The sequence below is a fragment of the Caenorhabditis remanei genome, chromosome II, assembly GCF_010183535.1.
Source record: "Caenorhabditis remanei strain PX506 chromosome II, whole genome shotgun sequence".
Lineage (NCBI taxonomy): Eukaryota > Metazoa > Nematoda > Chromadorea > Rhabditida > Rhabditidae > Caenorhabditis > Caenorhabditis remanei.
In genome coordinates this window covers 60,003-75,132 of record NC_071329.1, presented here as the reverse complement: position 1 = coordinate 75,132, position 15,130 = coordinate 60,003, and the positions used below count along the sequence as shown (strand labels likewise).

The window sequence follows — 15,130 nt, the reverse complement described above, 5'->3', positions numbered from 1 at the left end:
AACGTGCCCTTTTACTTAGAAAAAGACACATTTAAGGGTGTCAGGAGAATTTATAAACAATTGCAATTTGTGGTTTTTGAAATTTGGGTTTTTTTCAATACAACTGACCCATCAGATGTGTAAAACAATTTGTTATGGTTTTATTCGCTGCGAGAAGGAATAATTATAGTAGCATCTTCAAGTTATCATTATTACTATCACACCAATCAGCTGAAATTTTCGAAAGAGACAGGAGCAAGATCACAAAGGTCGAAAAAATGGTATCAAAAAGTTTAATAGTTTCAACTTTTGTAAAGTATATTAATCAAAACTAGAACTTCATTTTTGTAGTTTGCAAGTTTTTGAACAGACACTCTGTGACATGGCTGGAAAATGCGTAAAATGTTTTTGAGTTGTCTACATTGATTGGCCATAACTCTAGAAAAGTCACATACAAAAAAATGTTCAACTACAAAAATAAAATTCTACTTTCATCCTATATCCTCAACAAAAAAAAACTATGGAACAATGTGTTATACCATGACATGCTCTCAAAGCTTAAAATTTTATCAAGAAACTATCAAGAAACCAGAAAAAGAACAACTAACTACTTTTAGATCTGCCAAAACGACAAGAATTTAGGATTGACTTGAAAAAATGGAACAGAAAATACGATGTTTGACAATTCCAGATAAAAGATTGAAACGGGTGTTGAAGAAAAACTTTATATAATTTTTAGGGTTTTATGTAGCTACGCGCAGACTAGTTCTGCCTGATTCAATTCTACAGAGTTTTGTAATAAAAACATGTTGAAAATGGGAAATAACGTGGTAAAATCAACAAAACTGTTATAAATGCAACAAATCCGAAAAAGAACTACAAAAATGTTTTCGATCTACTCTCACAAAACGAAATTTTTGAGGAATTTGCAGGTTTACAATTTTATTTATTCAATTTTTAGCTCGGGAATAAGAAAATTTCAGTCTTATAATAATTCTGACTGCATTATCCACCAATCGATGCAAAACTATTGTTTTCAGATAATATTTCAGGTCGAAATGGCAATTTCTTATTTTTGATTTCGTAAATGTCTATCAACCGTTTTATTTCTCAACATAATCAAGCGAATGATAGCTCAAAACATGCTCCGAAGGTTTCTAAACATTTCTATTGGAACGATTACAAATTTGGCTCATTAGATTTCGAGAAATCAAAACAATTTAAAAATTTTGCTATAGAAGGTGTACTTTTAAAATTAGGAAATAAACATATCAAAAAGCTAGCTTCCCTCCACTTATCTCTTGAATTCCCGTTTTTACCTTTCATGAAAATGTTCCATTTTTACTGATCAAGTTCACCACCTATTGCACAACCATATTTCTTGCCAAAGCGGATGAAAAAGTTGAGAAAAATCTATTAGTTGAGCTAATATTTGCGAACAATTCCTTCTATTGCACCGCATAAATCAATGTGCTCCCACCATTTCTTTTTTGATGTAATACCCTGTTTGTACGTGTCTCATGAGTCTCTTTAAAAAACGCCCTCAAGAAATGTATTACTCATTTGTACTAGTCAGTTCCACAATGTTCATTTTTGTTCTAAACACTTTTTTCTCATAAACTAGAACACTTTTATGAACTACAAAATTATTCAAGAATGTTTAAGTGGTTTTCATAAAAACTTTCTAACAATCTCCAGTTTTGAATAACTCCATTAGATTCCAAGTAGTATGTACACCCTAATTCTTTCCTAATAGTTCCTTGACCCTACTGTTATAAATCCTCTCACCCTCACCTCTCCACATCATAAATCTTCCTAAGCAACCCTTGACTCGACACCTGGACTCTTCTTCCCTCCCCCCTCCCATTCTATACTTTCAATAACAAATTCTCCCTCCCTCCGCATCATCAAAATCCTATCATTTTTTTCAAGGAATTGTTTTCTCCACATGTTGCTCGCTTATTCTTCTTTTCATTCATCCATTTTTCTTCGTTTAGGTGCCCTCCTGTCCATATGGTAATTAATTGTTTCTGAGACCGCCCGTGTCCCCCGGCTAGCTGCCAGCCGGCGTTCTTCAAAGACGTTTCCTCTTGACTGTTGTTGCAAGATTGATTTATTAAATCTCCTCTATTAGGATAAGTAATGGGATTTTTTTTTTACCAATGTGATGATCCGTTTTTCGAATATTTGTTTTTTTGTTAACAGTATTTTATGTCGGTCTAAAATTCGGAAAACTTTCTGAATCAAAGCACTAAACAGAAAATAAGTGTTTCGCTCTGCTCTGTATCTAAAACCTATCTGCCTTTGTTAGTCAAAAATTTCTCACGTTCCCCATGAACCTATTCAAGTCACCGCTTGTATTTCATTGTCCACCATCCCCCATTTCTCATACATCTCAATGTTATGATTCACATGACATTTTTCTATTGAGCAGAGAGCTTCTGATAGATCGTAAGACGCAGACAATAAGCAACAAGACCGTCTTCATGCTCTTATTTTCTTATCAGCAGCCCCTTTAAGACACCCCCTCAAACACACATGCGTGCAGTCCAGCTCCTCCATTTTTTCTACCTCTATAACGGTTTAGCAAATTGTTATAAATTCTTCTACACATGATCAAAAAATTCAAAATAGGAAAACAATCACTTGTTCAGGGAGTCATGAAAAATAACTTGCGAAAAAATTCAAAACAACAGTATAGTGTTTTCTAAATTACTCTCGCACAAAATTTCGAGACATACCAACTGTCATCATAGAAGTTTCCCATGTTCTTGTTATGTTGTTTATTTATACATATATATATGTTGCTTTTTTTTCAATTAAAAATAATAGAGCATGAGAAAAGTCCTTTTTCTTTTCTATTCGAGCCCCCCTTTCTTTGAGCAAACAGTTGAGAGTTTAGTGACTCATGAATCATTGGATTTTTGTAATAGTTATGAATGATTTCGCCAAAATGCTTTGTGCATTGCTCGCAACTAGGCCTCTCAGGAGAATATTTTCTTGATTTGAAAGCTGTCCACGGTTTTCATGTTGAAAATATCAGACATTTTTTTGTCAAATATGCTCCTTTTCTTTATTTGAGAACTTTCAGACAATCGTATTATTGGAAAAACCTCTAAGAATTTATAACATACCGTCTATTCTACCACTAGCTCACCCAATCGGAAGTACTGAAATAAGAACGTGTCCTCCAATTTATCTCCACACAATTGGACAAAACCATTCCATATTGAGAAAAGGTACCTCCACAGGGGGGCGCTCACCGGACACAGGTCGGAGACCGATGTGGCGCCACCATTAAAACATTTTTTGTCTCTGTATGTTTGAAGTTTTCAATCTTTTTAAATCCCCTCTACCTTCATCGAATACATCACTTTTTCAACTTGTTTCTCTCTGCTGCGTCTAGTAATTTGTATTATTCCCGACGAGTATATCACAAAGGGCGATGTAAAATCGTTATTGCAGATGCGATTTCTTTTTCTGTTCCTTTTCTTGATACTCGAAATCAACACGAAAGACGTCACTTCATCATCGACACCAGGGATGACCACTATGCGGAGGAGACAGAGGAAAATAGTGGTTAGAGAATGTGAGTCAATTAAAATTTGAAGTTGAAAAAAGTGTTTTTTATGGAATATTTCCAGCTTATTAATATTTTGCCTACCTATTGAGCTTTAGAGTATAGGAATGGCTTTTTTTTGACAATGATCAAAAACCTTCCACTTTTGTTCAAATTGTAAATAACCTTAAGTAAAAATAAAGAAATGTATTTCAAAATGGAAGTTTTTAGACAATCTGACAGACCCTGATGGTGAGTAACACATTTTTCTACTCCGACCTTTTCCGTTGTTTTCGTGATGTCCTTGTGATGTACAAACCAATTATCATACTCTCTCCCACTCCCACATTTTACAAATTATTCTATTTCAGAGCACTTGTACAAATGAAAAAAGAAATCCGAAATTCTAGAGAAATTTAGAAAAAGAAATGCAATGAAGAATTTCACTAGTTAGGTATCGAAAAAAGAGGAAGAGAAAAGAGAGAAAATAGAGCGTTTTTTCACTCACTCATTCGCTATCTCTACAATTCGCTCCAAAATTTTCTGGGAGGCATTTTATCGTGTGCTGATGCAATACCTTCCGACTGTTTTAATATTATTGATTATTGTTTTTTATGAAAAGTGTCATGCGCAATTATGGAGAAGATGTGAAATTGAAAATGAATGCGGTTAGTTTGAAAGTCATAATGTACCCGAATATTCCTTCCTCTTTTTTATGATTTAGAAAAGGCATATTGACATAGGGTCAGAAAATATTAGAGGTTCGAACAACTCAATAGCATTTTAGACCGGTAATATTGATGAAAATTGAGATCTACATAAGTATGGAAACTTTTGGTATCACACTTTCCCAGTGTTTCCTGGTCAACCCTATTAACCCCACAATTAAAAAAAGAAAAAAAAACTTACACAAACTTCATTGTAACCTTTTTGTTTCAGTTTGTTCCGGCACCAACAATTTACTCTCTCGATATGGATCAGGCAATATTTTAGAAGATCTGGAAAATGTGAGTATTTCTTAATTGATATTACTTTAAAAAAGTAGATAAAATATCATAAAGAATTTTCATAAAATATCATAAAGAATAAAGAACTTTAAAATTTTATTCTGGTACTAATCGAATTTATCCCAGCCTATTAAAAAAAAATTATTAATAGTTTGAAGTTGCTTTCTTCCTCACTCATGAAAAATTATATTTTTTCCTAATGCAAATAGCCCAGAGCTATAATAAAACAAATTCTCAGATGTATCGAGGATGTCGCCGTGTTTACGGAAATTTAGAAATAACGTGGATTGAGGCAAACGAAATCCAAAAGTGGAGAAACTCTACTAATCAAACCGTGGATGCCGATGTTGACTATTTGAAAACAGTCAATTTTTTTGATCATCTTGAGGAAGTGAGAGAAACTTCTAAAGTTTATCAAAAAAAATGACGCATTATATTTTAGATCCGCGGAAGTCTTATCATATATCGAGCCAATATTCAGAAGATTTCATTTCCAAAGCTACGTGTTATTTATGGCGACGAAGTGTTTCATGACAATTCATTGTATATTCATCAAAACGAGAAAGTGAACGAATTGGTGATGAAGGAATTGAGAGGTAGTGTCTAGCAGATAATTGGTGAATACGGTGAAAATATTTGTCGGTGCAAAAAATACTCTGCGTCTCTCCGATATTTTCAATTCTCGAATTTTCGCCAGAGGGTGTCAAACGAAATATTGGGAATTTCGCGGATTGGTTTCGAAGTTGAAAAAATTAAATGCTGTGATCTTGAGCTCGGCAGGTCTGAAAATAACATTTGTTTCAGTGATTCGAAATGGATCGGTTACTATCCAAAACAACCCAAGAATGTGTTTCCTGGCTACCAAAGTTGATTGGAATGAGATTCTTTACGACAGTTCAAGACAGAAAGTTGAGACGACAAATTCTCACAAAGCTTGTTGGAAGAATGGAGAGCTTATTGCGTCATGCCATGAAAGCTGTAAAGATAAATGCTGGGGAAAAGGAGATAATGATTGTCAGAAAAGTTAGTTTGACTGAAAATATTAGAGATTTCTAAAAACTGAAATTCTCAATGTTTAACTTCACTAAGAAGAAGAATTATTTTCAGTTTACCGCTCTGTCTGCCCAAAACCATGCTCCCAATGTTTCTACTCCAACAACACCCAATCTTACGAATGTTGTGACTCCTCTTGTCTCGGTGGATGCACAAATCATGGACCTGATAGTTGCATTGCATGCAGTAAATACGAAATGGATGAGATGTGTATTGATACGTGTCCAGCAAGAAAAATATTCAATCACAAAACAGGAAGATTGGTTCCAAATCCCGATGGAAGGTATCAAAATGGAAATCACTGTGTGAAAGAATGTCCACGTAAGATTGATTTTTTGTCTCTATTTCAAAATTACTAACTGATCTTCCGGTAGGTTTATCATATGTTTCTTAGAGTCCGTTAAACATAATTCTTCATAGTAAGAAGTCCCTTTATTTATTATCAAAAAATGAATCGCTAAGTTTGCTAAGTTGCAGAGCAATAAACGAATTGCTTGTTCTAGATCAGAGCCATAGTTTTTATTTTTATTTTGTACGAAAAATTGTGAACTCATTTTTAGCGGAGCTGTTGATTGAAAACGATGTATGTGTTCGCCATTGCTCAGAAGGTCATCATTACGATGCAACAAAAGATGTGCGGGAATGTGAAAAATGTCCAAGTTCTGGATGTCCTAAAAGTGAGTGAATTGAGATCAAAGTAAATAAGAAGTGGCATGAAACAAGTGTGAAATATAAAACTATTTCGAATTGACCTATTTCATTTTGTCATGTTTACAGTCTGCACTGTCGATGGTCCTCTCACAAACGAAACATTGAAAACCCTCGAAGGATGTGAACAAATTGATGGACATCTAATCATTGAAAAGAAGTAAGAACAATCTATAACAAATAAATAAATTCGCTAGAAAAAACTATTTTGCGAAGATGTCTTTGAAGTGGACTTAAAGACACTTGTGGAATGTGCCCGTTTATTTTACTGACATCCCGAAAGAGCAAAAACGGAAAAAGACAAATGAAACAAAAAGAGGGGACTGGATTATGGAAAGCAATTGCAACAACTCAACCGTATATAAATATTATTGTTTTTCGGAATCCTCCTCCCTCTCTCTTCTTTTTTCTCTTTTCGGGTTTGTGACTTTACTTTGGTTATGTGCTAGATCGTCCTTGCATAATTATAGGAATTGAACTTTCAGGATAAGAATATTTAGCCTTCAATTTTAACAGTGAGCCAGATTCAGACATAGTTTCCTTTCTCAGCGATTTCGGAAGATGTAGTATAATTTTAATTTATACAACATTAAAAATCAATTTTCAAATTGAAAAACTTATTTTTAATATTATCGTTCAGGTTCAAATACGAGGAGCTGAAAGTGTTGGAAACAGTGAAAATTGTTAGCGAGTTCATTACGATTGTTGAGCAAGACTTTTTTGATTTGAAATTTCTCAAAAATTTGCAAATCATCGAAGGACGAAAACATCACCATATGAAATGGGCTTTGTCTATTTATCTATGTGACAATTTGGCGGAATTGAATCTTAACTCCCTTAAATTAATCAGAACTGGATCAGTGCTTATCAAAAAAAATCATAGATTATGCTACGTGGGAACTGTTGATTGGGAATCGATAATACAGTCAAAAGGAGATCAAGGAAAGCCAAATTTGAAGGTTGAAGAAAATAGAGACCGTAAATTGTGTAGTAAGTTCAAGTAATTTTTAAAGTTATAATGCCATCCTCAATAGTAGCTCACTAGGCAATGCTCACGACGTATCTCGAGATCCCGTAGTTCAAGTTTTTTGTATATTTTGTAAAAAAAAAGTTGAGAAAATTATGTTGTCGAAGTCTGGTCGAAAAAATTTAATTTGGAGCTTTTGACAGGTGTAATTATAGCACTGGAAATGTCTTAATCTTGTTTCATTGCAGCGTTCCGGTAAAACGGATTACGTATTCGAAACTAGCGTGTTGAGAAAGACATCATATGAACTGATATAACAGCTCAAGATTTCCTTGCTAATTTGGCCACTAACATTATGGTCTAAATGTTCTAAATTAAAAGATCCGAAGTCAATTTTACATGATCTCAAATTTTTGTAGTTCAAGAAGAGGAAATTTGTGATCCAAACTGCAATTCTCGAGGATGCTGGGGAAAACGGCCGGAAGATTGCCGGGAGTGTCGAACATGGAACAATATGGGAACCTGTGTGTCGAAATGTGACACTATTGGGTAAACCCGGAAGTTTTAAGAAAATTTCACTTCTTTCTTGTTCCAGTTTTCTTCGAAATCAAACTTCAATGAAATGTCAGAAATGCTCTCCTGAATGTGAAACATGTAATGGATTAGGAGAGTTCGATTGCCTTTCTTGCCGACATTATACTCTTTACAATTCGGATTTTGGAAATCGTATGGAGTGTGTATCTGATTGCCCTACAAATACTCATTATTCTACTACTAAAAATGTTTGCGAAAGATGTCACCCAACATGTTATGAAAATGGGTGAGTAAATCATTTAAAATATGCATTTGCATGGTCATTTTAACTGAACCAAAAAATTGGGCCCTCAATTGAAATAGCAGTCCGTCTTTCCAAACCGGGCCTTTCTTTCTGAACTTCTGTTTCTCGAACAGAGCCAAAATTGACTGAACTAAGAAACTTCAGATGCACCGGATCTGATTCAAATCTTGGACTTGGAGGGTGCAACAAGTGCAAATATGCCGTGAAATATCTGAATGGAACAGTTCAATGTCTGAAAGCAACCGGAACAAATAGTGTTTGTATGGAAAACAATCTTGAACACTTTCACATTCATCCAATGGATATCGATGGGGTTACTGATTCTGTATGTTTTCCTTCAAAGTATCTTAATCTGATATATTGGCGTAAACTTTTTTCATAACTAGTGTAGTAAGCCTTTTCCGAAAATTTCTTGGGACATGAAAACTGGTAGAAAGTTGTGAAAAGAATAGTTAGATTTATTTTTCACTCTACGTTAACATTTGTAGGTTCCTCAATATTAAAATGTTCTCTAACGTTATAAAAAAGTATCTTCCCTCAATATGATTGAAAAAATACCAGTGTATTCAACGCCACTGTTCTTACTTTTTTTCACTTCACTTTTTCAGCATTGCGAAGAGTGTCACCCGTTTTGTACAACTTGCTCTACTTACGGCCGCAATAAAAATGGAAATGGTTGCGTTTGTAAGCAATTTGAGTACCATCCGAATGATGTTGAGGAGATTTGTGTCGACAAATGCCCAATCAACACATTTTTAATACCGGACGCGAATGAATCTGGCTACGGTATCTGCAAAAAGTGTCATGAAGAGTGTGATCAGAATTTGCCATGTGTGAATGAGTTTGCAACAGGATGTAAAAAATGTAAATCGTACAACGTGTTCAATAACGATGTGGTCGTAAGTTGGAACAGATTGCAACTGAAAAAAAGAATGTTATTTAGGAATGCGTTAGCGAGTGCCCTGAAAACCTACCATTCACCAATGAAGCGAACGGCGAATGCTTGTCTTACGATATAGCGGGAAGACAAAAGAAAACGAGAATGATTATTATTGGAACCGTTTTGATTGGATTTGCAATAATGTTTTTGTTTATTATGGTGAGATTCTGAAAAAATTCTAGCAACTGAACACGGTGTATTTTCTATAATCGTGTTCGAGACCCATTTCCAAAGGGGATTTTGCCAAAAGCTTTTTTGATTACCTTGCGGATAAAATTAAATAAAATTAATTTTCAATTCTTCATAATTATCAGTTTCAGTTGATATATTGGCGTTGTCAAAAAATCGGAAAGAAGCTTAAAATTGCTGAAATGGTGGATATGCCTGAATTAACTCCAATTGATGCCAGCGTTCGCCCCAACATGTCCAGAATCTGCTTGATTCCATCTTCAGAACTTCAAATCAAGCTCGACAAGAAACTGGGTTCTGGAGCATTCGGCACTGTTTTTGCTGGAATTTATTACCCTAAAAGAGCGAAAAATGTGAAAATTCCAGTTGCTATCAAAATTTTTCAAACGGATCAATCTCAAACTGATGAAATGATTGAGGAGGCTACAAATATGTTCCGATTGAAACACGAGAATCTATTGAAAATTATCGGATTCTGTATGCATGATGATGGTCTAAAGATTGTCACTATCTACAGACCTCTTGGCAACCTTCAAAGTTTTTTGAAACTTCACAAAGAAAATTTGGGCGCACGAGAACAAATACTGTACTGTTACCAGATAGCATCTGGAATGAGATATCTTTATCATCAGAGAGTTGTTCATAGAGATCTCGCCACACGGAACGTACTTGTCAAAAAATTCAATCATGTGGAAATTACGGACTTCGGATTATCGAAAATTCTAAAACATGATGCTGATTCAATTACAATTAAGTCAGGAAAAGTCGCTATCAAATGGCTGGCCATCGAAATTTTCTCAAAGCACTGCTATACCCATGCATCGGATGTTTGGGCATTTGGAGTCACTTGCTGGGAAATTATAACATTTGGGCAAAGTCCATATCAAGGAATGTCTACCGATAGTATTCATAGCTTTTTAAAAGGTAAGTAGAAAGCATATTGTATGTAGTCAAATACTCTGGTGCGATAATTTAATTTTTTCATTTTACTCTGTCCGTTTCTCATCTTGCCCTGTTCAACACTGTAATAACTTTTCAGACGGGAATCGTCTCGCACAACCTCCCAACAGCACACCTGACTTGTATCAAGAACTACTCCGATGTTGGATGGCCGATCCGAAATCTCGACCCGATTTCGACACTCTTTATCAAAGATTCAAAGAATTCTGCAAGGTACCACAACTATTTCTGGAGAACTCAAACAATATTAGTGAAACTGATTTGACGGCTGAAGAAAAATTTCAAACAGAACAGCTTCGTGAGATTTTTGATGGTAATATCGACCCACAGACTTATTTCGACCAAGCGAGCATGCCAAGCTCACCTACATCTATGGCTACTGTAAGCACGTAACTCATAAAATGTATTTAAAAATAGTTTAATTTAGTTCACAATGCCAAATGGGGACCTTATCAGCCGAATGCAGTCTGTCAACTCATCCAGATATAAAACAGAACCTTTTGATTGTAAGTTAGACTCGAAATCTTTCGAAGAAAAAATAAGTAAATTTGCAGACGGCTCAACTCCGGAAGATAATTCGTACCTTATCCCCAAAACCAAAGAAGTTCAACAATCTTCTGTTCTTTATACTGCAGTTACGATGGAAGATGGACAAACCGGTATGCTTTTCTATCTTCCTAGAAAATAATAGCAATATTATAATACAGATTTTATGCATTTTCCTTGAAAACAATGTCCAATAATTTTCAGAACTTTCTCCATCTAACGGAGACTATTACAATCAACCAAATGACAGCAACTCCCCCAGCACATCAAACGCATACTACAACCAGCCAAACATTGACAACAACAAAAATGAGGCTACCGAGAAGAATGAAGATACTGTTGAATACCAGAATGAAACCATTGCACAGAAAGAAACCTGTCTTTAATGTCCTTGATTTTTCTGTTAATGCTTGCATTTAACACTGATCAATTCATATTCTCTTAAACCATCTTTTCACTTTTGCCATTCGTCTTATCGTTCTCCAACTTTGCCATTGTTGTCTTTATGTTAATGCATAATTTGAAGCACTTTGTAAATAATGAAGTTAAAAGTAAAATTATCAATATTTTTGAAAAATGATTTTGTACAAAATTAACGGATAAGTCTTTGTTGTCTTCTTAAAAACAACTTTGTTGTCTTTCTTAAAAACAACGATCGCAATTGAAAAACTTTACTGTTCCGTTTCGAAAAGAAAACATCAAAAATTGTTGTTGCTGTTGTTGTTGTGCGCCCACTAGCGCAACTTTTTGAAAATTTTTGTCGCCTTCGAATTTGCAAGGGAGCATTCTCATTTCTGCTCTTCTTAGTGTGTACACGCTATTTTATGAGATGCGCTTTTTGAGCGAAGTCGTCATTCCAGATAATTACATTTTTGATGAGAGGTGTGCACAAAAAATACTATAAAAATGATTCGCTGATGTGAAATTCAATTAATTAATTTCTTATTCAGAAGAAGTTCAAAAGTTTAGAAGGGAATCTTCGAAAGTCTATGATTAAAAATTTTTGTTTTTAAAATTCATTGAAACCAAACCTTTGTTTTGTTCCATTTTTCGTAAGAGCTGCTTCAAACGAAACAACGGAATAACATCTGAAGAAGAAAGATGGGAAGGTTTAAAGACATGGGATTAAAAAGGGTTCCATTTTTGAAACGGAAAAAGTGAAATGTTTTGTTTTTGCTAGTGACGGTTCACTATTCGTAGAGTTTTCAAAATTTTTACTTTTTTTCAAACCACTCAGAAATCAAATTTCATCGTTCCTTCATAATAAAGACTTTTAGCGACAAATGGCATCCCATTAAAATACAAAGTCCTCTTTCTCTCCCTTTACCCATTAGCATGGGCTGTTTAATTTATGCTCTTCCACTAACAAGTACTCTCTGCTTCTTCAGCTCCAGGGCCTTTCTTTTCTTTTCTATCTTTTGTTGTCCCCTTTTTCCGTCCCTTTTCTTCTTCTTCACCAAGACTTCTGGATGCTCTCCCTTGAAAAAATACTTTCGCGACACGTTTATCACTTTGAAATGAATCCTTCTTTTATTTTTTTTCAATGCTGCTGGTTTTGTTGTCGCAGTCAAAGTGCGAAGGCGTTGGGGAAAGGTCCCTAGAGAGCCTACTGGAGGGGAAGAGATTGATGCAACTTGAAGTATGAATTTTTGGACACTTTTGAAGAATACCCACACTCTATTGTACAAAATGGATGTTTTTAATTTTAGATGCTTTTTAAATATTTCAAATTATTGTAACGTTTCAAAACATTGAAAAAAACCCTACATTTGATCTGAATTTTTTTTGAAACGGAGACTTGTAGTAATGGATTAACATGTTTTACTGATAAACATCTTATAAGAGTTCACCACAGGAACGTATGAAAAACGATCACGATTTGAATTACTTGTGAGTTTCACAGTGGATAATTTTATTTTATTTAAATCTCATTTAAAAAACTTTTTGAAAAACAGGACTTTAGAATTACGATTCTTCCTGTTTTTTTGTGATTATTATCCTAAATCAGCAGGGGAAGACAAGACTCTAGCGATGTTGATCGTACCGTGATCACCACTCATAACTTCTGTGAATTTTCGAAAAAGTGCTACTCTGAATATTTTTTTTAAAACAAAAATACCCCAAATAGTTTTTCAGTCAATCGAAGAAGTTCCTGTTTTAAAATATAAAATTTGTAATCTATCCCCCATCTTTCCTGGCTAGAAGGAGTCTTTTCCTTTGAGATGTGACTCAAATCAAACTCTATTATGGTGTCGTTGTAGAAAAGAAAGATAGACGAAAAAAGGAGAGATGCACATTTTCCTATGTCTCCATCCTTCTGAGCCATGGCCCTTTCTTTTGCTTTAGGCCAGGGCGTGTCCAATTTCAGATCGAATCTCTTGGGGAAATAGGCACCCCCTCGCTTTACTAGTTTTTTGTGTCATCGATGAGCTCACTGTGAGGCTCAAAAATTTTTGTTTGAGTCTGTTTTTGATTAGATTGCATATTTTTTAAATTGAAACACTGTTGATTGCTAGATTTTTTCACTCGCTATCTTTTTATTTATTTCCGGAATTTTCAAAAGAGTGTGCGAAAAAATTTCCTAATACATTAAAAACAGAATGCCCAAAATTAATTTTGACTCTTTTCGAAGAAAAAAGTTTTTCCCATAAGACGCAAAATACTGCCGGGCGAGGAGAGTTTTGTTTACGAATTCATCGAACTAGTTATATAATTGTTGTTTCCTATTGTCAATCGCACCAGTCTTGTCCTCTTTCGTGGTCCCGCCAAAACTCATCAATTTTCCCCTTCCTTCCGGTTTTCCTTTCCACTTTGTTCTTTTTGCCCGTCGACAAACGCTTTGTTTTTTATTGAAATTATTTTGCTGTTGAGTTTTGTTGAGGTTCTCCATAAGAAAAACAGGGTTTGCAGTATTTTTTCATATTCACAATCATTCGCTCTGCAAAAAGTTTATCACTGGCCTATTGTAATTGTAATTATCGAACTTGCGTAAACGTTATACTTCAAAATCCTAACATTAAATACATTTTGAAACCTTGAGCTAACTTGAAGAAGACTCTCGTGTCATGGCATCTGCATAATTCTGAACAAAACTGATATCATATGGCGGGAACTGCGGATGTGCAAGAACATGTGGCAAAGCCACGTCGTCCAAATATATGCCGAGTGTTAAGGAGGACTGGGTATGGGAAATGCTTGATGTGTTCACTCCTTTTGGCATTGTGTTTCTTTTATGCAACATACTGCCATGTCAAGCACGAAGCATATTCTGGAAGCCAGCCCTTGTTGATGTGAGTTCTTGCAAAAAATGTAGGGGATAAACAATTGATTGTCAGATACCAACATGGTCCGTGTGCTCAGGGCTACAACTTTGTGCCTATAGTATTTGGACTTATGCTCTATATAATTTACCTCATGGAGTGCTGGCACAGTCGGACGAAAGTGATAAGTATGAAAAAAATTCGAGTGGAGGATGCTTTGAATTATATTGCTGTATTGCGGACAAGTCCACCTATAGTGTGGTGGAAGAGTGTATGCTACCATTACACAAGGAAAACAAGACAGGTTACCAGGTAAGCTAAAATATTGTTTACAGACATTCTACAGACATACACTAATTCTGTAGGTACAGAAATGGTGATGCCGTATCGGCTACTCAAGTGTATTATGAACGAGTGAACTCTCATCAAGCAGGCAGCATGTTCATATATGATACATGTGGATTTCGAGTATGAATTAGAAATAACACTGATACAAACATTTATTTCTTCCAGGACATCTCCAAATCAATTTTAGACGTTGAAAAATTTCACGTAACTCGGGTTCGTTTAACGCGAAGTTTCGTTTTTGCAAATATGCAAGCGGCTACTGAATTTGAACAACAAAGATCCCGATTTTTCAATGATAATGAGACAAAAGATGATTACATGGAAGTTAGAGAAGGAATGGATTTGACAGATGTTGGATTTGTAGAAGAGATACTGGTATTCAACAGACCGACTCCCCCTTGGTTTCTTCACCCAATAGTTTTCTGGTTTTTCTCAATTTTTGTACTATCGTGGCCACTCAGAATTTATACGGAATGGAGGACAGCTGTACTGTCGTTCCAAGTTGTCAAACTATTTGGAACGCATTACTTGAGGTGAGTGTTTTTGATGATTGTGAAATTTTCACCGTTGACAGACTTGTTTTCCTTTGTGTGCGCTTAACGAATTTGTTGAAGTCATAACTCGGACTAATCTTTATTCATTCAGCCCCAATTCCATCAACTACACAGGTCCGTTGACCAGAACGTCGACAATGGATACTGTGGAATTAGAGGCTCTACTTCGAAGAGAACAACACTTTGTCGTGCCATCCTACTCCGAAGTTATGCTGTTGCAGA

The 15,130-nt window shown here is 35.2% G+C and overlaps 2 protein-coding genes across 2 annotated transcripts in view; both read left to right on the top strand.

Annotated features, from left to right (window-relative positions):
• Window positions 1-4,152: 4,152 nt before the first annotated feature.
• GCK72_003626 (uncharacterized protein) lies at window positions 4,153-11,132 on the top strand (the record flags this gene model as incomplete). The annotated part of the gene is made up of 18 exons (XM_003094434.2): window positions 4,153-4,206; window positions 4,784-4,936; window positions 4,988-5,141; window positions 5,350-5,568; window positions 5,653-5,919; window positions 6,159-6,275; window positions 6,376-6,466; window positions 6,947-7,296; window positions 7,693-7,822; window positions 7,869-8,093; window positions 8,256-8,436; window positions 8,720-9,010; window positions 9,055-9,210; window positions 9,372-10,164; window positions 10,280-10,581; window positions 10,628-10,706; window positions 10,755-10,859; window positions 10,951-11,132. 18 exons carry the CDS (start codon window positions 4,153-4,155, stop codon window positions 11,130-11,132), a joined length of 3,849 nt encoding a protein of 1,282 aa, XP_003094482.2.
• Window positions 11,133-13,848: 2,716 nt separating this feature from the next.
• GCK72_003625 (uncharacterized protein) overlaps window positions 13,849-15,130 on the top strand; it is a gene marked incomplete at both ends in the record, with an annotated part of 2,319 nt that continues 1,037 nt past the window's right edge. The window contains 5 exons of the mRNA XM_053724157.1: window positions 13,849-14,036; window positions 14,082-14,318; window positions 14,372-14,474; window positions 14,520-14,887; window positions 15,000-15,122. Coding sequence (XP_053588351.1) covers window positions 13,849-14,036; window positions 14,082-14,318; window positions 14,372-14,474; window positions 14,520-14,887; window positions 15,000-15,122 — 1,019 coding nt within the window. The remainder of the gene's footprint in view (window positions 14,037-14,081; window positions 14,319-14,371; window positions 14,475-14,519; window positions 14,888-14,999; window positions 15,123-15,130) is intronic.